The sequence below is a fragment of the Pagrus major genome, chromosome 12 (assembly GCF_040436345.1).
Source record: "Pagrus major chromosome 12, Pma_NU_1.0".
Classification (NCBI taxonomy): domain Eukaryota; kingdom Metazoa; phylum Chordata; class Actinopteri; order Spariformes; family Sparidae; genus Pagrus; species Pagrus major.
Window position 1 is genome coordinate 20,552,560 of NC_133226.1, and position 23,375 is coordinate 20,575,934.

At 38.0% G+C, this 23,375-nt stretch overlaps 1 protein-coding gene across 1 annotated transcript; it reads right to left on the reverse strand.

The window, feature by feature from the left end:
* Positions 1–733: 733 nt before the first annotated feature.
* lman1 (lectin, mannose-binding, 1) lies at positions 734–14,942 on the reverse strand. The gene is made up of 13 exons (XM_073477869.1): positions 14,712–14,942; positions 12,990–13,144; positions 11,790–11,897; positions 10,852–10,913; positions 10,402–10,501; positions 9,720–9,843; positions 8,002–8,060; positions 7,703–7,835; positions 7,321–7,508; positions 6,903–6,982; positions 1,549–1,711; positions 1,339–1,463; positions 734–1,248 (listed from the first exon to the last, which is right to left on the reverse strand). The coding sequence occupies exons 1-13, from the start codon at positions 14,929–14,931 to the stop codon at positions 1,212–1,214; spliced, it is 1,554 nt and encodes a 517-aa protein (XP_073333970.1). The 5' UTR covers positions 14,932–14,942; the 3' UTR covers positions 734–1,211.
* Between the last annotated feature and the right edge of the window lie 8,433 nt (positions 14,943–23,375).

Consider the following 23,375-nt stretch of genomic DNA (forward strand, 5'->3'; position numbering starts at 1 on the left):
TAGAGTGGGTGGAACTTTCTGCTACTGTAGGAAATTGGTTCAAATCCTAGTTGCAAGACAGGGACTGGAGATGTCAGTTTCATTTAATTTGGCTTTCGATAAGCTGACACCTGTTAACCGGTAACTAACCGGTTAATATTTAAGAAAAAAAAAGCAAAATGATGTGAAATACAAGATTCCATTTAATTTTCATTTGTGAGAGCTGTCTAGCAGTCGCTTCTCAGAACCAGTTTTAGCTCGTCTGCTCTGGACTTTTAGCTCAATCCTCCTTCTCAAAGTGCTTTTTTATATTTTTAGTCACAGTACAGTAGCTCTCAATGTCATAACGTACTCAATGTTGCAGAACTAACTCAATGAATCCCTCGCTCTACCACTTTTGACCTCGGACTCCTCTGGTATCCAGTCAAAAATAGTCTTGGTGGTTAACAGATGAACAGGTAACTGTTGAAATCCCTAATAGGAACTGTGTCAATGGAAAATCATGAATCTGAGTGAACAAAAGTGACATCTGGAGTTCCTCAAGGGTCTATTCACGGGCCCCCTTGTCCAGATTATGGAATATTATAACATCTCCTACTACATTTATGCAGATGATACATAACTCTTCATTACAGTGTCACCACTTGGATAAGGTCAATTATGTTTGCAGAGTAAGTTCATTGAACAAATAGATGAAAAAATGCATCTTGTATGGAGTTTATCTCATCTGATAAAATACGCAGACACCAGTAACTTGTGTTTTCTGTTTATGTAAATTGTTGAGGTGGAGGATCTGTCAGATTCTGACATGTTTGACTCAATTAAAACAGATAAACGGACGCAGACATCTGCTCTGAGTTCTCATCACCAAGAGTTCAGCATTTTTTATACAAAATTGCACATTTCAAAACACAGGCTTTGTTTTTTTTTGTTATTGTCCAGTTCAGTTTCAGCTTCATGGAATGGGACTGTGGCAGATTTCAACTTTTGAAAACAAAATCTAAAGATCTGACCAACCAAAAACACTGTAAGGAACACGATACATCTCGCATTAGCATTCATACACAACGATTTACCAATCAAATTAAAAATATCTGCAATCGATTAAAATAAACTTCAACAAAACCAAATTTTTCAAGTACAATAACTTACAATCTGAAAAAAATTAAACCAAAAATTATCAAAATGGACATTCCCTCATTTACAGACTTTCATTTGAGAAATTAATTTCATCAAAAGAACTTCTTAGCTGCTGCTTCTTGTTGACTCCTATGAAGGAAAAGAGGAAAGACAAAGCATCAGCATCATGTTTAAATGCACAAGCACACGTGTGGATTAAATAAAACTATGACGTCTTACTTGTACATGACGTAGCAGAAGAACAGGACTGACTGGATGACGACGAAGATTGCAAAGTGAACCGTGGATAAGCAGGAAGGCATGGGAGGCATCTCAGGGCACTTCACAGCCTTCTCAGCAGGATTCTGTGCATGAAAGCATACAGAAGTGAGCGTTCAGTCACCTGAATCCTCATCTGTTTTATAAACTGCTGCACACTCTGATCCATACCTGAGCATTGCGTTGGACCAGGTGTTCCACGTCTCTCTTGACCGTGTGCAGGTGCTCCTTGATGTCGTTGAAGTGCTGAATGGTCTCGTATGTTCCCATACCGCCTGTGTTACCCTGCTGTTGTACCGAGCCGATCTGTTTCAGGGACTCGTAAAAGGAGTTTCTGCAAAGAAAAAGTGGCAGAAAAGCTTTAATATCGCGACTGGTTCCCCAAAGGACTGAAACAAATAATCTCAAGTGCAACAATCTCTTAATGCCAAATAAACATCTCAGCAATATAGTCAAAATGTTTTTGCTTTTCCCAATTTGACACATGCGTTCAGTGAATTCATGTTGGGACACATGATGTGCAGTAAATATGCTGTGTGGTATCGTTTATGTACAGTTGTACAAATTGTCCAAAATTAATCTTTTAATCCCTGTATTCACTAGAGGCTACATATTCTCAAAGTTTGAAAAACAGAAAATTACCATCTGATAAAAGAGGTCATGATTGCTAAATTAATCCCTTATAAAAACATGTTCTTACAACAGATTACAAGTACCGGAGGTTAAGAAACAGACCACAGAGGATGTCCAGCCATGATGCTAAAGACCAAATAAAGAGGCTTTATTTTTGAGAAAGGGGGAGAAAATAAAATAACTAAAATAATTGTTTGTGTCTCAGAAATGAGACAGTCCACTCAACAGAAATTCACAGTTCTTCCAGGTGTGAATCATTAGGTTGGAAAAACACCTGCTCAGAGTGGTTGCAGTCTTAAAAATTGCCTTTTTTTCCACCAGTGCTGGTCGGTTAGGAGCGTTTTAAGTGTTAGCTGGGGAAAATTGTCCTCGTTTTGTCTGAATTAAACTCGAGTATTTCAAAGTTACCGGTGTTTTTTTGTGCAAAATTTCATCTTTGCAGGGTGTTCCCCTGCTGAATTGAACGGTGAGTACTAAAAAGACATCAGCTTTGGTAGATACATTAAAGGATAAATTCACCCAAAAAGGAAATTCCAGTCATAATCTACTCATCCCTATGCTGATGGAGAGTCGCGAGAAGTTTTGTAGTCAGCAAAACATTTCTGGAGCTTCACATCAAAACAGCATTGAAGCAACTGAAGTAGATGGAGACTTGTTTTAAAATTTAAAAAACACAACAGAAAAAAAACAAAACATAAAATGGCTCCATAATCAGCATCCGAGTCTTCGGAGCCCTGAGGTCCCAAATTAATTTCAAAAGATGTTATTTTCACCACTTCACTGCACCCACTTCAGACGGGGTGCGCGCTAACGCTTTTAGCTTAGCAGCTACAGTGAAGATATCAACTTTAAAAAGGATGTTATAAATAATGTCTTTTCAAATCAATTTGGGATCTTGGAGCTTTCGGAGACTTGATTTACGCCAGATGAGTTGTATGGACCCATTTTTTTTTTTATGTTTTAGAACAAGTCTCCATCTAATTCAACTTTAGCCACCTTTCTTTCAACATGGGGGTGACGTAAATAATGACTGAATTTTTGTTTTTCAGTAAACTTAACTCAAAATTATTTCTATGTGCATACGGGCATGTGGGTATTGTTTTAAGACAGACTTGGAAAAAATGTGAACTTATCCTTGACTTAAATGAGAATAGAAAACACAGCAATACAAGGCCAAGTACAGAGGTGGTGTGATACGTGGGAATGAATAAAGATGCATCTATGTGTGTTTGACTGTGAAATGAGGAAGACTAGCAACTGCTATTAAAGAAACTAATATAGATCTAAATAAATGTGCAGCCTAACTGATAATATTATTAACACCAACACCAATATTGATATTTGAGAGTTAAAAAATGTAATAATGATATGATGTTGTAGCCTAGTAGTTCCCAAAACTATTTCTGCAGGGCCTCACTTTTGTAGGGAACATTATTTTCAAGTGCATCCCACCCAAATATTTACGTCTTTTTGTTTGCAAACTCCAGTAAAATGTATTTTAAACATTGTCTGTAATTTAAGAAGTGCAACTTCAGTGTGACATCTGACTGAATAAACTAAATAAGGAACAAGTCACTGCATTAGGCATCTGAAACCTTTACTATGGAACAGTAGTTTAGTAAAGCGACTCTGTTGTGCAGAAAAGTTGAAAGGTTTTATGTACATCTTTCCCCCAAAAAGAAAAGATCAATATATACAATCCAAAACCATTTCTGTAAAGGCTCACCAGTAATAAAATGTGAAATCTCTAAATCTGTATCTTTACTTTGAATTTCAAGAAGAAAATACAGTTTATACCATTCTCAGAAGAGAATGAAGATGTCTAAGCCTGGATCATATTTCTCAACAAAATGCAATTTCTTAAAGTTGATTACTCGCAGGGAGGAAGCAATAAGTTTCCCTTATCGCCTTAAACACATCTAAGACGATTATAAAGAAAAAAGTGACTCCACAAATGAAAGGAATTCCAGCAGCGTAAGCAGGAAGGCCCTGAGAGGGAGGATTGTGACGAGAAATCAATTGGAGGTAAAGCGTCTTTTTTTCTCCGCCTATGTATGACAGATGTATTTAAAGACTACTAATCTGATAAGGACAAAATGGTGCTAAGATGTGGCCTTTTCTTGCTCGGTGCCACATGGCTGACGTCTGACGGGATGGACAGGGATGACATCAAAACAAAATCTAATTTGTTTCACAGAGACGGGGGAGGAAAAAAAAAAAAATCTCCCTTGAGAAAGTAAGTGAGCATTTATTAAAGCCTACATCTAATCTTACATCTGCTACAAGTGACCCATTTATGAGCAGAAAGCCCTCCTTGGGATATTTAGAGAGTCTGAGATGAAGTCCTATCATAAACTCTGCGTGTGGAAGATGGGTCAGGATAAACTGAGAGCTTAATCTACAAAGTAATACAGATCAGTCGCGCACATTAGCACATTAGAGGGAGCAGCTGCAGCCTTTTTTTTTTTTTGCACTTATTTAATGTGTCAATCAGCTTACTCCTGCGCACCACCTTATCGTGAAATATCCACTCGGATCATTCACAGACACTCCCATCTTTCCCTGCCATCTATACATGATCATTTATGTATACAATAGCATGTAAGTGAGAGTCTGGGTCAGCATATATAATAAAGGAAATCATGTATGCAAAGTAATTTGAGCATGAATGTCCGGTTGGATTTAGGCCATATAAACAGCTTGGTTCTTTTATGATACATGAGGCTAAGAGATTAATGTTACATAAAATAAAATCTTTAATATCTTGTGATTCTGATTAATTCTTAATGCAGATGGTGTGTCCAAATTAAGACACAATCAAACTGCAGCGACGGGACAAATGTGCCACTACTGAATGAATGAATGAATAAATAAATAAATAAACTCAATTACAGTTGATTTTTAAAAAAGGTACGAGTAAAGGTTTTAATTTTCTCAACATGTACGAGTCGTAAAGGTTGACAAGTTATAAATAAGCAGACTTGTTTGATAATTCATAACTTAATTACTGTTGAAATTGAGAAAAACATTTAAATCCCCTCACAAATCTAAAAGAGCGGCTTCTGAAGAAGACTTTTTTTTTAATCCATTGCGTGCTCACAATGACTAAGCCCACAAGCACCTTAGAAGAGCAGTACAAAAGCACAAATATGTTATTGAGCAAATACAAGCTCCAAACATCAAAAAATTACATTCTGTACACCTAATCAGGCTTACTTACTGTAAGTACCAAAATCAAACAGTCGTTTGAATCTTTGCCGTGGAAGGCACACCATCATGAAATCTCTTAAGCTGTATTATCTTAAAATCTGCGAGCGGTAAGGAGACTATTTTTAAAATTACAGAAGAAAAAGAAGATTACAACTGGATGTTACTGTACCTATCATGCTCCGTGTCTCAGATATGACAAAGTTCTTATTCATGGAGATATATGTTCTACAAACTCTCACTCAGGCACTGTTTTACACAAAATCTTAAAGCTGCTGATAAACTGCTTGAGAACACGTGTTTATACAACAGCTTTGACAAATGCAAAAAGCTGTTCATTAGCATGCATATTAGTAGCATTTTGGGTATTTAATAATCATTATAAAGGACTTAATTCCTTATTCTACAACCACTAGGTCATTAACTAAGAGTTTCCCCCCAATAATCTCCTAATTGCTGTTTATTGATCTGAAGTAAAGAAGTAGTTGTACATGAATTATGATCTTAATTATGTTTTGTTCAGTATTGGGTTTTATAAGGTGGCAGTACCACAACAATAGTCACTCTCCCACTTAATAAATATGTTAGATTCATACAGCATAGTGCTGCCGCGATAAAGGAATTTCTAACTTTGATGCAATACCTTGAAAAATATGTATAGTTGATACCAGTTTGTATACCATGAGGAAAAAAAATGATATAACTGTAGTAAATATTAAATGTTTCACTTTTCATTTAAACAAGTGTTTTTTTTCTATTTAGATTATTTCAAAATGGTGTCCAGGGTTTCAGAAAAGTTGTTTAGCCCAGCAGAGTGGGGTGTGGGAGGTGGGCTGCGGGAGGTGGGCTGCCAGATGAGGGGTTTGTCACCCAAATAAGACAAGCTGGTCCACCTTAAAGGTCAGTCCACCTTAAGTGAGCCCATGAGGAGCTGAAGCATTTATTCAGCCTTATACGGCCTAAACTGTACAATACTGCACTGCTGCTTTCACCACTGTTGTGTTACTGTAAACCTCACAGTCACACATGTGGTCGTTACGCACACAAACTCAGTACTGAGTTATTCCTGAAAAGAGTTTGCTACTTCTTTATTTTAATACTTTATTCATTTAGGTAAAAAAAAAAAAAAAGATCATTTAAAAATAATTCCCAGTCTTGTTGGCTAAAAACCGTGATGTGTTTATGTGTCAATTTGCTGTTGTAGAAAACAAAACTGTATATTTTAATAGTGCCTAAATAACTCTTTTAAGTCTTTAAGTCTTTATAATGACTGATAAAAAGCCAGTATTCTACATATATATGCATTCTAGTAAGCAACTAGTTCATTTTAATTTAATTTAAGTGTTATCAATCTTTTAATATTCTCACCAGCAGAGACAACAAATGAGTAAAATGGTTTTAAGCTAAGATGAAGGCTGTGTGATGATGATCTCATTTACTCCTGAGGCTTTTAATGCGTGTGTGCATGTGACTGTTACTGCAGCTGGATTATGAGGCTGGCAGACACCTGTGATGTTGCAGCCACTGAATCCTGAGATTAAATATGATTTGAGGGATTTAAGAGCCAGGATTTCCCTTGTTTTTCTGGCGTATCACGGACCTCTCTGTATGTTTGTTGCAAAAACAACAGCTAGTTTTTAAAGGAGCGACTGAACGTGGACAACAATGACACTGTTGTTACTTACCTCAGGTCGTTCAGGTTTTTGAGGACCTCCTGCTGGGAGGTTAAGACGGAGCCCAGCTGTTGTTGACCTGCAGTGTCCAGCTGAAAAAGAAATACAACATAATGGTCTGAAGGTTAAACACTGCAGCGCTGATGCCTGATAAAGCCGTCATAAAAAAGATTTAGTAGTTTTCATAGCCATAAAGTCATAAAAACAGCGAACTTCATTAGCAGCTCACAGAAATGACACGAAAGTGAAAGCAGTGTTTCGGCAGGTTGGCAGCGCTCACTGATGATCCGAATACATTTTTAAGGATGTTTTATGCAACATTTCACTTTAAAATGTCTTAAAACAACCAACTTTTTTCAGATATGTACTCATGATGTATAATCGTTCACCCATCTGCTATGCGCCCATCTCTTTATAGTGACACGCTCACCTGTCCTGACTCGGCATTCGTCCCTTTCTTGGCGACCTCGTCGGTGATGACAGAAACGTATCGACGCTGCTCGTCCAGGATCATAGCGAGCTGCCGGTGCAGCTGTTTGATCTCCAGGTGGATCCGGTTCTGACCCTCAAACACCTGACGGATCTCCCGGTCGTTCACGCTCTCATACATGTCCTCAACTGAAGACAGATACAAACACATCCAATGTCTCTTGAGTATATTATGATTTATACTTTCCAAACAGTTTAACTCTGTTTGTTAGGATAATATTGAAGAGATTATAAACAGTAAAAATAAAAACAACGTTAACGTTTATGATTATTTTCCATCCCAATGTATTTTGCATGATTGTTTTGGGTCTCATTAAACTAACTTGGCTCTCCTTGGACGTCTGGGTGCTCCTTCTGAAACTCCTCTTTCTTTTTGTCGAGCTCTTGCTGGAAGTTCTGAAATTCCTCCTGGTACTTGTCCTTCTCTTCTTTAGGAATCTCAGATTCAGGTGGGGGCTTCAATGGGAAAGACAAAAAAAAAAGAAACCCTCTGTGAACTGAATAGAGTGCTGTGCTTAAGGCTATGTTGTGCACATGCATGAGACACACACAGCTATAGAGAAGTGAACGGCACACACAGGATTGTGGAGAAGTATTAGGAGCTCTGAGAAAATGTGGTTACCGGTTGCTGGCCCGGCTCTGTGAGTCTGAATAACAAGAAGGACAGAACGTCGTGGTCATCTGATGGAGGAGAGAAATTCTGAGTTAGACAATTACGACATAAACATATTTAAAAGATGGTAGCACTTTACATTACAACACAGTTATAACCCATCAGAAGTTTATTTTTTTCATATATGTAGATCTAATATATTAACATTCTGTTTTTTGTTTCATTATTTGTGTAATTTAAACTGTCATGTCAATATTTTCAATTTTAATTACAAATGACACTGAGTTGACACAGTTTAAAAACTAATAAATACAATTTAAATAATGTCTATATAGTTACAAATATGCCAGTTGTTGCAGTTTTTCATATATTGGAAAAATATAACCACATATTTGTATATTTGTACATAAGTATGTTACCTGGTAATATATGTGAAATATATTTTAACTAATACAATTTTAATACTTGTCAGTATACCCAAAATGATTAGCAAGTGTTGTCAAATATATCTGAGCTCCTTCCAAAATGTTTTTTTGAATGTATTAATTATATGTTACAGATTATGTCAATTTGTGCTTGTTCTGTATGGGACCAACATTATAAACCACTCAAAATTTGTGAGGGATGTTGGGATACAGTGTGCGTGAATATGCAATAAAAGTCAAATGAAATGTGTCGCGTTATATTTGGGGATCAAAAATATTCACAAGACACAAAATAAACTTAAGTTAAACTGTGTAAATACCATCATAACTGCAAAGTAATAACTTGGTGAAAAGTACAATATGTAATACTAGGAGGAACATCTCAATCAGGCAGAAAATCTCATTAATTACATGGCTGTAATGGGCTAACAAGAGACTGGTCGTCTTACAATAATCAGGTTTTATCAGGGCTTTATCAAAAAAACAATATATGTGCAGTACTAGCGATGTACATTATTTTTCGTGAGTAAAAATGGGGTTGATGTTAAGGTGGTAACAGAAGTGTAATAAGTGGATAATAACGATGTTTTCACACAACACTCCTGGAAACATTCCTAGAAATCACAATCAGTAATTACCAGACAATCATACGGAAATTCCTCCTCAATCACAAAGAAGGAAAATGGAAAAATTGCCTCTTTCTATGTATTTTCCTTTTGACTTGGAACACAATGGAATAACCACAAACTGAGTTGATTATACCTTCACAACTGACAATTTAAGCTGAAGAATTTTCTATTTCAGCTCAGCCTACACGGCAAGTCTGATTTCTCAATGACTCAAAAGCGACTCGCTGGTTGTAGTTGGAGGACTACAGAGAAACACATGGCATTAGAGCTTTTAAAGGAGCACTGTGTGGTTTTGGAGAAGAAAATTCAGACTCAGAATTTTAACATTTACAAAAATAATGAGGTAATAATACATACTCAGAAATAATTACAATTTCCATAAGTGAATAAACAAGCTGTGCTCAGAGGAAAACAGGGACACCCCCAGAGCACTGTTTGAAGCTAGAAAGGTGGCAGGGTCCGCCACATATAAACAAAGTAAAACGGTATGAAACTGTCGTCCTTTAAAGTCAGTTTGTTTATTCAGTCATGAAAAGGAAGAGAGTTTCTTTATTTAGTTTGTTTACGCATAAGAAATACAGTCGATGAAGATCTTTCTCTTCCGATTAAAATCTCCACAAAACTACGTAGTGCACCTTTAAGGCTTTTTTTTACACAGAGAACAGAATTATACCTGCTAAACCACCAGTGGCGGCTGAAATGCCAAAGAAGCCCTCGGTGGGAATGATCATGTTGTCCACCTTTGTGCAGAACTCGTAGTCATCCCTGTCTGGAGTGAAACCATTGTTGATCATCACCTGAGGACGAAGAAAGAACAGTGACTACGTTTACATAAACAAATATTCTGTTTCTAACTATTACACTTATCCCCGACTATTTTGATAATCCATTAACCAGTTAGAGTAGTTTTTTAAGATAAAAAGAAAATTCTTTGATTCCAGCTTCTGAAATGTGATTATTTTCTGGTTTCTTACAGTATATTTGGGTCGTGGACAAGACATTCGAGAACGTCATCTTGGACTTTGGGAAACTTTGGGATCAACATTCTTCACTGCTTTCTGACATTTTGTAGAACGAACAACTAATCAATTATTAAAAAAACTAATAGTCGACGATGAAAATACTCGTTAGTAACAGCCCTACCTAAAACCCAAACAATATCAGCATTTCCTACACGTCTTAATCGGATAATGCTACATGTATCAAATTTGAAATATTGTCATAGCACTGACTTAGCTGATCAGCAAACGTTATGTGATATAATTAAGTAATAAGATCAACACCATTAGCTGAAAAGTGCCAGTTGTAATGAGGTAGAATTGCCTTTTTGTCCATCGAGTTATTGTTTCTCCTACCGTCAGTGTCTGCTTGTAGTACGTTATTTTGGCTCGGACAGGATACGGTTTGTTGCGGAAGTCTCGTAAACATGTGCCGAGGGCCTGTGTGCTGCCGTCACTGGATCAAAACAACAGACAAGATGTAACAAATTCAGTCATCTATATACAGCACTCTGCTCCACGTAGATACAATACAGTGTGATGAAAGTTTATTAAATAAGTGAATAACATGTATGTTTTTGTAAACACTTGTTTAGTGGCACAGTAAACAGTGTGAACTCTAAGACAAACTGGAATGGCACTGAAAAAGTGATTTAAAGCTTTCACTGGCCCGGGGGAGATTAGGAAAGATAGAGGATTATTTACTTTCCAAGCAAATATAATCATATTTCCTAATCTTCTTTAAGTTGTTAAAATTTGAGTTGGTGACGACGTCATAGCAAAAAGCAGAAGAAAATGTTTACTTACTTTTGGTGGTCATAAACAAGCTTGCCATTGTTTCCAACAACGAGTATAGCGGGGTTATTTTTCTGGAAGGAAGATAAAAAAAAACAAGGAAAGAGCATTAATCCTTTTTTTTCATCTGAGGACCAGAGGTGGCTTTGCTTTAAGGTAATCTTATTTGAAAATATCAATCCTATACCTGAGCACATATAAATAATCAAATGTGATATAAACAGATCTATGACAGTCTTGTTTTTCATGATTTTTGCTTTTTTTACCCTCAAAATGAGCCAAAACAAATATTTGAGATTTACAAAAATATCAGCTCACAGTTATATTTTTCTTTTAAAAACACCATTTCTCTAAGAGCAAACCCGTTCATAACAAACAAACAGAAGCTACTTAGTTTTGATATTTGCTATCGCTGAAGCAAAAGATCTCTGGCTCTGTTCAGACAAAATCAAAAGAAAAAATCCCTCAATTTCCCTCAGTTATTGAATTAGAAGTAACTATACAAACTTTGTGAACTGCTGTCTATGAAACCTTTGTAATAATGTGGGCCTTCTTGTAAATTAACCATATATTATACATTAAAATCTTACTTTCTTTGTGTAAAAAACATCATATACGTTCGTGTTTATGTAAATATCGAGCAGGGAAGTGAGATCTGTGATCACTCAAGACGCATGTTGAAGCCAGGTTTGAACTGACGGACTCAGAGCTGTGTACTTGTGATCAAATCACCCCGGACGGACATTAATACCAGGTCCAATCAGGGCGTTTGTGCAAGAACAGAAAGAAACAAAGATCGAATCAACTTCAGTTTTGAGTCTCTACAACCAGCTCACTTTCAAAACCAAAACTCCCCAGGCCACACATTCAGGAACACTCTTGAAAATATACAATCAATAAAAGTTATAGTAGGGCTCGACAATTCTTACAAATGTTAAGTACACACTTACCTTTCCATCATTGTCAAAAGAGTCAAAGAAGACCCCAATTCCGTTCCACTGGTCAGCGGCACCATAAACTGGACCGTCGAGGCCTTGTTCAGTGGTGAACCACATGGCCTGTTAAATAAGGAAATTTGAAACAAATATTAGCGTGTTTTTGTGCCCTTTAGAAATAAAAAATCAAAGGCAGTAGCCATTATGTTGGGATTGTTTTTTTGATTTGCCTCTTAGGTTTCTCTCCTAACGAATGAGTTAAGTCAGGTCACCAGTGAAACAGGGAATGTGAGAGTAAATATTACAGGTATGTAAGATTATTGCCAACTATTCTGTTTGATTTGTCATTTCAGTCATTTTCAAGCAAAAATGTCAAACATTTGCTGGGTTCAGCTTCTTAAATACAAAGGATTTGCTGCTTTTCTTTATCATGTATGATAGTAGATGTACTCTGAATATTTATGTAGTTCACACCAGTTGTCAGGAGAAAAAAATGTTTGTCATTCAACCCTGCGGGCACGACACACCTCCTAAACCGGATGTGCACCTTTCCTTCAAATTCCGCCTCAAGTCTGAACACATGCACAGCCTCATACAGTATAACTTATTTAACTATTGTAGACGGAGTTTGTTTAATTAATTTGATTTCCAGATTGTCAAATATTGATCCTTTGGGTTTCCCAGATCGTTGGGAATGAGTCTAAGCAATCATCTATCAGAAATTGGACCTTTAAGATTTAGATTATGAAATATTTAATGAAAGCAAAAGTATGGAATATTTTCACATCTTACTCTGTGAATTAAGGGTTTATTTTAACCATTGTGGAAAGACAAACCAAGATTGTTTTGGTGAACTTAATTTTGTTTCCAAGCTGCAACAACATCATCATCAGACTATCACCTCTAGTGGTATTACGAAACAGCACGGGCTGAGGTTAGCTGGTTAGCATGCTAACGTCTGCAACACAGTACATAGCCGTCTTTAACGAACGTCAGCACTGCTGTTTCTTCACATTCTGTTAATAATAATAATATTGTTATGATAATGTTAGTTCATTCATTTATTGCCTCTTTAACAATAACTGCTATCAGAAGTGAATTAATAAGTACCACTTGGCGACAATGGCAAGGAAACACTGGCTTTTATGAGTTGTGTAAAATAAAACGTTCCCTGACTGCTTCGTGAACCGACACAGAAGTTTCAGCCCTCCTTACCAAACCGTCTGCTCCCATTCTGCCTCTTCCAGACACTCTGAAGGTCACCTCGGCCTCCCAGTGATCAAAGTTGACTCTGTTTTTCGTCCACACGGTGCCCCTCTGACTCCTGAGGGACGGCGTGATGCGCACCTGGTCTGCACTGGGAATAGCATCTAGGAAGGACAAGAGAGATGGAGAGAGTGCGATTTAAGTAACATGTTATGTTCAATGTTCTCTACAACGAATTGTGTTAATAATTTGATTTATAAGAAAATTTACACACACAAAAAAAGTCTTCAGTGACGAACGTTTTCTGTGTGGTTCCTTCTTTTCCCACTAATGTCGAGGTGAACGAGCTCATGCCAGCCAACTAATAGTACTGTCATTATAAACCAGCATTATCAGGGTGTGCCTTCTCTGTAATCTTTTAACTGCCTCGGCACCTGATTCAGGCACTGCTGATTATTTAGCCAGATTTGTTTGTTCAGCTCAGTTTACTCAGTGTTACTGATGTTTTTCTCCCTTTCATATCACTGTGACTTGAATAACTGGGATTTAGAGTGCTGGAGAAACAAAACAAGCAATTGCACAGACATCTTATAGACTAAACAACAGTTGCTTAATCAGAAAAACCCTGCACTGTCGACCAAGTCCAACCTTGCTGTGGAATGCATTGATCATGGTAATCAATAAGTCAATAATTTGTTAATTTATTTGTTAAGACGGTGTCATTTGTAAGAAATGGCCAGAATTTAAAAGGTAGCTCCAAAACTATAGAGGGCAGCATAACCGCTACCTGCTGCTCACTATACTCTTTCCTGTAGTGACTAGTTAGGGTTAGCAAGTTAGCTCAGTTAGCCTCTTGCAGTACAAAGTGGGGTTAGGAAACAGGAGGAGATGGAGCTAGCTGGTTAGCATGCAATATCTTAGAAATTGCACCTATTCCAACCTTGCTGTGATATGCATGGATTAATGCAATCAGTAAGTCAATAATCTTATTTGTTAAAGCCATTTTTTCAAGTAGAAAACCCAAAACACCATCTTAATTGTCTTGCTTGTGAGGATTTGCTGCTTTCTTATTTGTCTTGTTCTGTAAACTCAATTAGTTTTCATACAACTTGGGCATCTAGGTGGCCTAAATGTTATGACACCGATCATGTTGTCACAACTTCCCCCTGCCAAGTTTCCTGTCACTACTATATAGTCCTCTTTCTCACAAAAGACATTAAAATAATCCCCAAAAGATACTATAAGATGTCACCTCTGAGTCTAGGAAAATTGTGATCAACCTTTCCAATTTCTGCACTGAATGATTAACCACTAGTGAGAGTTATCTGTGGTTACAGCCGCAGATCAGACCTGATTTTGACTGTAATCTCACGGTGCTCATATTGAACGCTCGTGTCAGCAACTGGACAAATCAGTGTGTGATGCAAGAATCCAAAGGCCCGTGTTTGCAAGAGGAAAGTTCAATACGTCTGCACAGAAGTCTGGGGGGACACGTACGAATGTACCTCCAACGCGCAAGCTAGGCTGCTTAAATGTGTGAATTTTCAAGTGGAGTTTTGAATGGACGAAGCCAAACCGCTGTCCTGATTTCCTGAGCGGAAACGCAGTCGGTTACATATGTCAGTTACGAAAACATGAACGGATATCTCATCAGGACAGACACGAGTTGTCAAGTTAAAAGCAGCAGACCACCAGCAGCTCTGTGATGTTGACAGCTGGACACAAACTTACTTCCAGTGTGGATCCAAAACGGGATACTGCCGTCGGTTTGAGACAAATGCGGTCCTTTGAAGCTGTATTTGTACTCGAAGCGGCGGTGAGGAGCTTCTTCGGACGTCGAGGCACCGGCGGAGATATCGGCGACACTGCGGTGAAATATTAACGCTGTGAGAAAAGTTAATATCAACAGACGAGTGCTGGCAGCCGGGCGCCGTGCTATGGACACCGCCATGTTTCGGTATCACTGCTGACGTAGCGCTCAGTCCACGCGCATGACGGATGCCTGTAGGGCCAACAGGGCGTTTTCTCATTGGACGAATTTTTGGACCTGTTTCTGTCGCTTTTGTTTTTTTTTGTCTTACAGCTGAGGTTGACAGGAGAGGCTGTCTGTCTGTCTGTCTGTCTGTCTGCACATGAGTCACGTTGTCAAGCCATTAAATAAAACAAACACACATCACATACAGTACTGCATGTAGTGCAGTGTGTTTCACTCCATTGTTTATTCTGTGACATATCTGAATTGTTATTTTAAGTTTTGTGAATATTTTTGATTCCCAACAATAATGCAACGCATTTCATTTGACTTTTATTGCATATACATGCAATTATATATCCCAATATCCCTTTTATTTATAGCTGTATGCCACTTTTCATACATATGAATGCAATTCACAGAGCAACTTTTATCATTATACATCCATTAGTATCGCTTGGCTATTAGTATTAGCATTCGTCTTAGTATTAGCATACTGTAGTAGTATTATATTAGCATTTGCATTAGTAACAATATAACCATCGTTACCATCTGCATTAGTATTAGCATTAGCATTAGTAACCATCATGATTAGTGTTATTACGCTATTAGTTTTCATATAAGCATTAACATTATACCATGAAAATGATATATCACTGCAACCATATCTGGTTTTTGGACTGTTATTCAGATAAAACATGTTAAACAACATCATGTTTAACTTTAGTATATGAAGAAGGGACTTTGTCTCTATTTCATGACATTTTTTACGCTAATAAATCCACTACTCAAAATTAGTCAGGGAGATTGGGGTCTTTTAGTGTTTCACTCGATTGTTTATTCTATGACATATCTGAATTTTTATTCTGAACATACACATTTCATTTGACTTTTATTTAATATACATGCACATGCATATCCCAATATCCCTAACTAATTTAGTGTATATTTATAGCTGTATGCCACTTTTCATACATACTACATCACATTACTATTGCTTGGCCATTAGTACTAGCATGAGTGGTTGTTTTAGTAGGCCTATTTGTGCTACTATTAGCATGAGCATTAGTCTTAGCATTAGCATTGGTATTAGCATCAGGATTAGTATTAGTTAATACTAATACTAAAACTAATGCTAATATGAATACAGATGCTAGTGTAATACTAATTGTGTGTTAGTGTTGATACTAATGCAAATGCTAACATAATACTAACCAGATAGGGTTGCAACAATATATTATTTTCAGGGTATAATGATATTGAGACAAATTTATCAATGAGTGCAGTTTCAAACACACAGTGGCACACACCTTAAAAAAAGAGAACATTTTCCACATCATTCAGACATTATTGCCATTATTCAACTTTTGACAGCCGGCAATCCTCATTAAGCGTTAGCTTTTCAACAAACCTTAAAAATTCCCACATCATTAATAAATTTTTGGCATTATTCAAAGTTTTTACAGCCAGCAATGTGCATTTAGTGTCAGCTATTCAACAGCCAGCATTCACAACCGCAAGCTCTTCAGAACTTCTCTAGTTTCTTACATTGTTTCAGTGGGGCAAATGAAACATTCGATTTATATGTGAATAATGTTATTGTCTATGACATCCTGCACAGATTGGACCCAGAATATCTATGGGAAACATTATATGAGCTACAAATTAGCTGAATTAGCAATCAGAGACTTATAATGTAACAAGCAGCAACATATCAGGTATGTCAGACTCCACATGTTGTTGTTCTCTCAGCTGCTGTGTTACCTGTGTTGTTCTGGCCTGGCTTGTAAGCCTGCATGTGGTCAGTGAAATGTTAGCTGACACAGCCGTTAAGCTTTCACTGCAGTCAAAAAGCCTCAGCGGGAGACTGGAGGTGACACAATTATGTGCCACTCGCTTTCTGTTTACTCTCACCAGCTTCTTCCTATTGCTTCTGGAGGTGCAGCATCGCTTACTGTGAGGGCCAGTGATTACGGGTTCAGGAACGAACCCCAGAACAAAACAGGCTATTGTGGTGACACTAATCTCGGGATTTTGACTATTCTGGCAAGTCATCAGCGACTGGTCAAGACTCATCTGCATGGGTTTGCAGTGATAAGGTTTGATGCTGTAGTAATTTTACAGTCATGCAACACATACGAACATAAATGGTCTTTTTGGGTTGGTTTTGCTTTTGTGACTAACGTATAAATGCACTACTTTGGCTCTGATGCAGCATGTAATCTGCAAAGCTACAAGTAACTAAAGTTGTCAAATAAATGTAGTGGAGTCAAACTACAATGTTTGCCTCCAAAATGTAGTGGAGTGTGAGTATGAGTTAGCGGAAAAATGGAAATACTCCAGTAAAGTACAAGTACCTCAAAATTGTACTTAACTACAGCACTTGAGTATATGTACTTAGTTCCAGTCCATCACTGGATACAACACATACACAACTAGAAACTATGATCTATCTTGCTGCGTCTGGCCTTTCCTGGGAAAAAATGTGGAGTTTGGGGTATTTTTGATCATATTTCACACTAAATAATTGCTAATTAAAGGCAATGATGGCATGAATATACTTAATTATAATTTAAAAAAATAATGATGATATTTATGTACTCTGTACTTTGTGTTTTGCCAGTTTGATAAGTACCTGATACTCTGTACTGTGATATATATCCATGATATCCTGTAGAGTTGTATACATTCTTCATCTATTCATCCTCTGTAGGATTGTAGATGGACCAGCCAGGACCAATTTTTTTATTTATTTTCTGCACAATTTGCAGGTATACATCAACAAATAACTACTGTCAATATCATATATAGACATATCAAGGCAATAAATGAAATAAATGAAGTAAATAAACGAAAGAACATCAAAAGAAATAAAAAAAATATTTTGATCATAATACAGACCCACCATTATGATAAAGACTATCTGATATATGATATATATATTATCTGATATATTTTGTGTATCTCATTATCTTATGGAAATGGGAATGTATGTTATAGTTGTGTAAAGTGGAATTGTGGTTGCTATTGCATATTATTTTATCCTGGTGTGCAGTGGAGGAATGATTTTTTTATTAACATTTTTTCATTTCGTTTTGGGGCCAGATGATGGACAAGACTCACAGGATGGAGGAGCAGAAGACAGTCAAGTTTTCTCACATGTCGTGTCTTTGCCATCACACATTGGTTGCTGTTCATGACTGAAAATGAACATTTAGATGAATGAATGATTACGTTTTCTCATCCCAGACTTTACGGGAGATTCTGCATCAATAAAGACAGAGTCACTGTGGCAAAATATGTTCCCTCTTAGAGGTGAAGAGGTTTCCGGTCAAGCACAGTAATAAAATCTTATATATGATAGGAATGCTTTTTGTCAAACTGGTTCCATGAAGTGTTTTCTCAGGGCAAACAGTGAACATACAGACTCATCTCTATCTCCATCACTCTGAAAAATACAATATTAGAAAAAGATTACTCTTAATGACCTCTATGGGAAAAAAAATCAGGATGGTGTATGAGCAAGGAGCTACAGAGTATATAGGATAATACAGTTTTAAAATCACAGATAACATCAGAAACAACACTAGAAATTCAAAGTGAAGTACATTAAATTATAAGTGACAGCCGCTGCTAAAATTTAAACTTGTGAAATCTCACAGGTTAGCAGTGGATTTAGAGAGCAGAGAGAAAATAGAGGCCTCGGCCCTTTTGTCCGAGGAAGTCCTCATTAGAGAGTTAAACCACACTCTTTGTCAGGAAATGTAGGATTTAAATAACAAAAGCAATGCTAATGGATCCATTTAGGGCCGTACAATGGGAACCTGTAGGATGTTAATGGGTCACTGAGACTGTGAATAGCCTATCACATGAGTCAGCACAAATATTTGGCCAGTGAATTATACGATGCTGTAGGAAACGTATCTGGAAGTGAGGCTGAAGCATTGACGTTTAAATTAAACTTTGTTTGAAATACTGCTCGGATGTATTCGGCCTTCCTTTGATCAAACTCAACGCAGTTTGATTTAGTTGATTATTTTATCTTTTTCAAAGTTTTGACCACAATGAACCTCACATCTTAACATTTTCGACCTCAACCCATCTTGCTCTCTCCATCATTTGGTTGATTTGTAGATCCTAAACTGGCCTAATCACATAAAACAAAGAACAGTTGTGTTGTGCATGGGGCCTCTGAAGATGTTTGTATTACCCATGTCGCATTAGGGGGAAAGGGAGAGTGGCTCGTCACCTCCTGCTGTGACACCACGGTAGTTAAATGAAGCCTGATGCCTCATGGTGTTTATTCATACCTGAAAAGCACAAAGCAGCCCATTATCACATGAACCAAATGTCTGCTGAGATGACAGCATGCTAAGGAAATATCCTGTGGTTCAACCCGCTGTGCTCTTAAAGGATAAGTTCATCCCAAAATTAGAATTCAGTCATTATCTAGTCACCCTCAAGAGCGTGGAAAGTCAGGTGAAGTTTCATAGTCCACACAGCATTTCTGGAGCTTCACAGCAAATCAGTGTTGCTGCATTCTTCTAAACAACTGAAGTAGATGGGAACCAAAAAACACAAAAAAAACCCCACATAGAATGGCTGCAGCTGGTCTGCCGTAATCCAAGTGTCTGGAAACAGTTAAAAGCAGCAAATTCTAACAATTGAGGGGCTTAAACTTTTAAAAGTTTGGAGTTTCATGCTGGATAAAAATAAGGGGAAAGAAATGGCACGGTGCAAGGCTCCAGAAAGCCTGAGATCCCAAATTGATTTGAAAATACGTTATTTACACCTTTTCTTCACTGTTGCTGCTAAGCTAAAAGAGTTTTTCCCATCTGAAGTGGGTGCATGAGCTTGACGGTGTGTCAAGGGTGTAAATAACGTCTTTTCTCAGGCTTCTCAGGCCTTGTATCGAGCTATTCTTTTTCTTATATTTTCCCAGCATGAACCGCCAAACTTTACAAAGTTAATTGTGTAGGTTTTGGATTGTTGGTTGGACAAACTGAACAACTCTGGCATTGTGGTAGCCGAGATGTTTAAAGGATAAATTCTTCCCAAAATAAAAATTGTGTCAATATCCTCTCACCCCCATTCTGACGTAAAGTCAGGTGAAGTTTCAAAGTCCACAAAATATTTCTGGAGCTTCACAAACACATAAAACAGCGTTGCAGCATTCTCCTGAACAACTGTAGTTGTAGATGGGGACTTGTTTTAAAATGTAAAAAAGAAAAAAAAACAACCAAAAGAAAACATAAAATGGCTCCAGAAGTTTATCTGTTGTAATCCAAGTCTCTGGTAGTCCTGAGATCCCAATTTTTATTTTTATTTTTACACCTTTTCAAAAGCCGAAATCTTAATTGTAGCTGCTAAGCTCCTGTCTGAAGTGGGTGCACAAGCTCGACCGCACATCGAGAGTGTAAATAACATCTTTTGAAATCAATTTGGGATTACAGGGTTTCTGGAGACTTGGATTACACTGGATCCATTTTATGTTTTTTTTTTTTTTTTTGTTTTAAAGTTTTAAAACAAGTCTTAACCTACTTCAGTTGTTTAGGAGAATGCTGCAGCGCTGTGTTGTTGTGAAGCTCCAGAATTTTTTTGCGGATTACGAAACCTCACCTGATTTTTGGGCGAATTTATCATTTGAGTTTGCCACAAAGATGCAAATCCCAAATTGGCCCCAGAGAGCCGGGAGAGGAGCGTGATTTTAACCTTTAAATTAGTTTAAAAAGTTTAAACTTTCCAGCATTTAGCATCCGACAGGAGCTACACGAGCCCCCAGTTATCATCTGATTTCAAACAACAATCTATAAAGATTTAATCGTGGCTCTGCTGCTGTATTATTTGTTGGCTCAATTCTGCTCACATAGGGCCACGTACTCGCCCTCGACAATGCAGAAGGACTAAACCTTTATTCCAGATTGCTTCAACACAGTCCAGTGTGGTCCGGGGGTAAGAGAGGGCACTTATTGTCCACTGAGGACTTTGCCACATTCATTTGAAGAGCGGCCCTCTCTCATTATTAACAGACACACTAAACGATGGGCCCCAAACAATACAGAACAGATCCCTTTATGCGCACAAGTGCTCAACGTTTCGGCAGCCACTGTGTGCCCTCTAACCACTCCCTCTTCTTTTCAGATACCTGCACATAAGTGAAAGATGTGGAGCACACAAAAGATATTCTCAACTTTCCTTTTCTCCCCATTCTGTGAAACAGGCCCATTTTAAAGCTTTTATTTGTGCAAAGCCTCTCATTAACTCCGCTCATGCTGCCTCCCTCGGCTTGCCATTGCTTAAGTACTGGGTGTTGTAAAAAAGCTACCAATTAGTCCCTCATCAGCTCCAATTAGAGGAGACAAAGCCTGAGTAAAGATAACTCAATGAGAGGGAGAGGTGGAAGGGTGAGGGCTCGTCTACGTGCGTTGCTTTGTGTGCGTATAGGTGTGTGTGCACGCTCGTGTTTGTGTACATGTGTGCAGCCCGGGCCGGCACAACATAGTTTGTAATAATTGACCATTCAGCGTGACCCACTGCAGCACAGGTCCATTCACTCTGCAGGCTCCTCAGCGGACCCTTTTTCTCAGGGCCAAGTGTTGTTGTGCTGGGAAGACAGGCCCCCCAGGAGTCCCAGAAAGAGAGCCATTCAATCCTCCTCTACCTGTGTGCAGCACATGAAGCACTCAGGACAAGGCCGATCTCTCATTATTGTCTCCTTCACTCTCAATACTTCCTTAAACTTAGGCTCCGACAAGAGCGAGCCCTTTTGGAGGGGATGCATGTTAAGGGGGTGCCTTTCGCCTCATTAGAATTGAATTTGCACTGTCTTGTAATTACGTCGGGGGGCAACAATGTATTTTTTTCATCATAATCTTCGCTGAATGGGGGATTTTTGGGGCAGTTAATTTGCTGCCCACACTAATGCATTAATTAATGAATTGGGTAACACTAATTTTCTCTATGCTGCCGCTCTCTGTTTGTTTCCTCCAACAGTTCTGGGCAGCCGCTTCTAATAAAATTACCTCATTAAGGCCTTTCATGGCAGCACAGTAACTCACTCATTCATTTGCTATTAAACATTTTCTCTGGACGGGGGCTGGTTCCCATTCAGCGTTGCATCTTTTTGTGGGTGGTTCTAAATAATGAGGGGGGACAAGCAGGGAGATATAATTAGGAACAAGGGGGCACTTGAGCAAATATTTGAAATCTTTTAAGGCTTGCCCGTTGAATGATGGTGATTAATTACTTCCAGAAGGGATTTTTGGAGAAATGTATTGCCAAGTTTTTTTTCCCTCCCTGTCTTTTCCAGGATGAGATGACCCGAGCTTGTCAAAAGGATGTGCACAGGACTTTCATTTCGGCCGCTCTTTAATCAAATGCAAATCATGGCATGTACTGTTCTCTGGAAACGGGCTCATTGTGGAACCAATGTAAACAGTGACGTAGTGTTTAATGAAGGTGGCATCTGGAAACAACAAATCTGTTTTTTGTTCACGTTGCTGATGAAATGAAGATAATATCGACGCTCGTGATGATGCAATTGTTGTGTGATGTTCCAAAAATGTGTAAATAAGTTGATGAAGATGATTGTGTTGCTTCCAGGAACACAATGTCACAATAATCACTCAGGCCAGAGACACGCCAAGTGTGTCTTTTTCATTTAACGTCATCAGCGGTGGCTGCCAACCATGTTGTCAAACATCTTTGAGAGGAAAGATGAAAAATTTTGTTGTGTAAGAACGACTAATTTCAGTTATTGAGTCTGAAAATAAACAAGAAAACACAGATTAGCCACGCCGAGTGAGCTTCTCCACAAAGATTTATTCATGATTGTGTTCTGATTATCGTCATGTGCTCCTGTGTGAACTACACTGCAAGTTTAATGGGTTCAGTGAACACTGAGCTGTGCACCATTAAAAGGGTGGTATCACACAGTGCTGACTGTATATGACTGACACCTAGTGGATATGTAGGGCTACTGAATGACCTGTTAGTGCACAGTGTATATACAATTAGAATATTATTATTCATACAGAAACATGTAAGCAACATGTTAATATTTTAGCTGGTCAGGGTGGAGCTAATTTTAACTGCTGTATCTAACAATTTTTCAGAAATGCCAAATACTCTGTATTGTAAGTTTCTCCTATGTCTCAGGATAAACAATCTATAAAAAACAAACAATAGATTCATTGATAATGAAAATATTGATCAGTTGCAGCCTGGTTTAATCATTAAAGGTCATGTGTGTATGATTTAGGAGCATCTTGACACCCCTCCCCATCCACGCGTGTAGGAGAACCTACCCGAGCCAGTGTTTGGTTTGTTTGTTCTGGGCTCCTGCAGAAACTTGGCCGTGCAACATGGTGAACTCGGTGGGAGACGACCAGCTGCTTCTGGAGATATACGAGGCTCATTCTAAG

Excerpts from the sequence above, each read along its gene's own strand:
- lman1 (XM_073477869.1), bottom strand. The coding sequence starts at position 14,931 with ATGGCGGTGTCCATAGCACGGCGCCCGGCTGCCAGCACTCGTCTGTTG. Across the intron at positions 10,914-11,789 it reads CTTTTGACAATGATGGAAAG|AAAAATAACCCCGCTATACT; the intron begins GTAAGTGTGTAC and ends TCTTCCTTCCAG. Across the intron at positions 1,464-1,548 it reads TGGTCCAACGCAATGCTCAG|AATCCTGCTGAGAAGGCTGT; the intron begins GTATGGATCAGA and ends TTTCATGCACAG.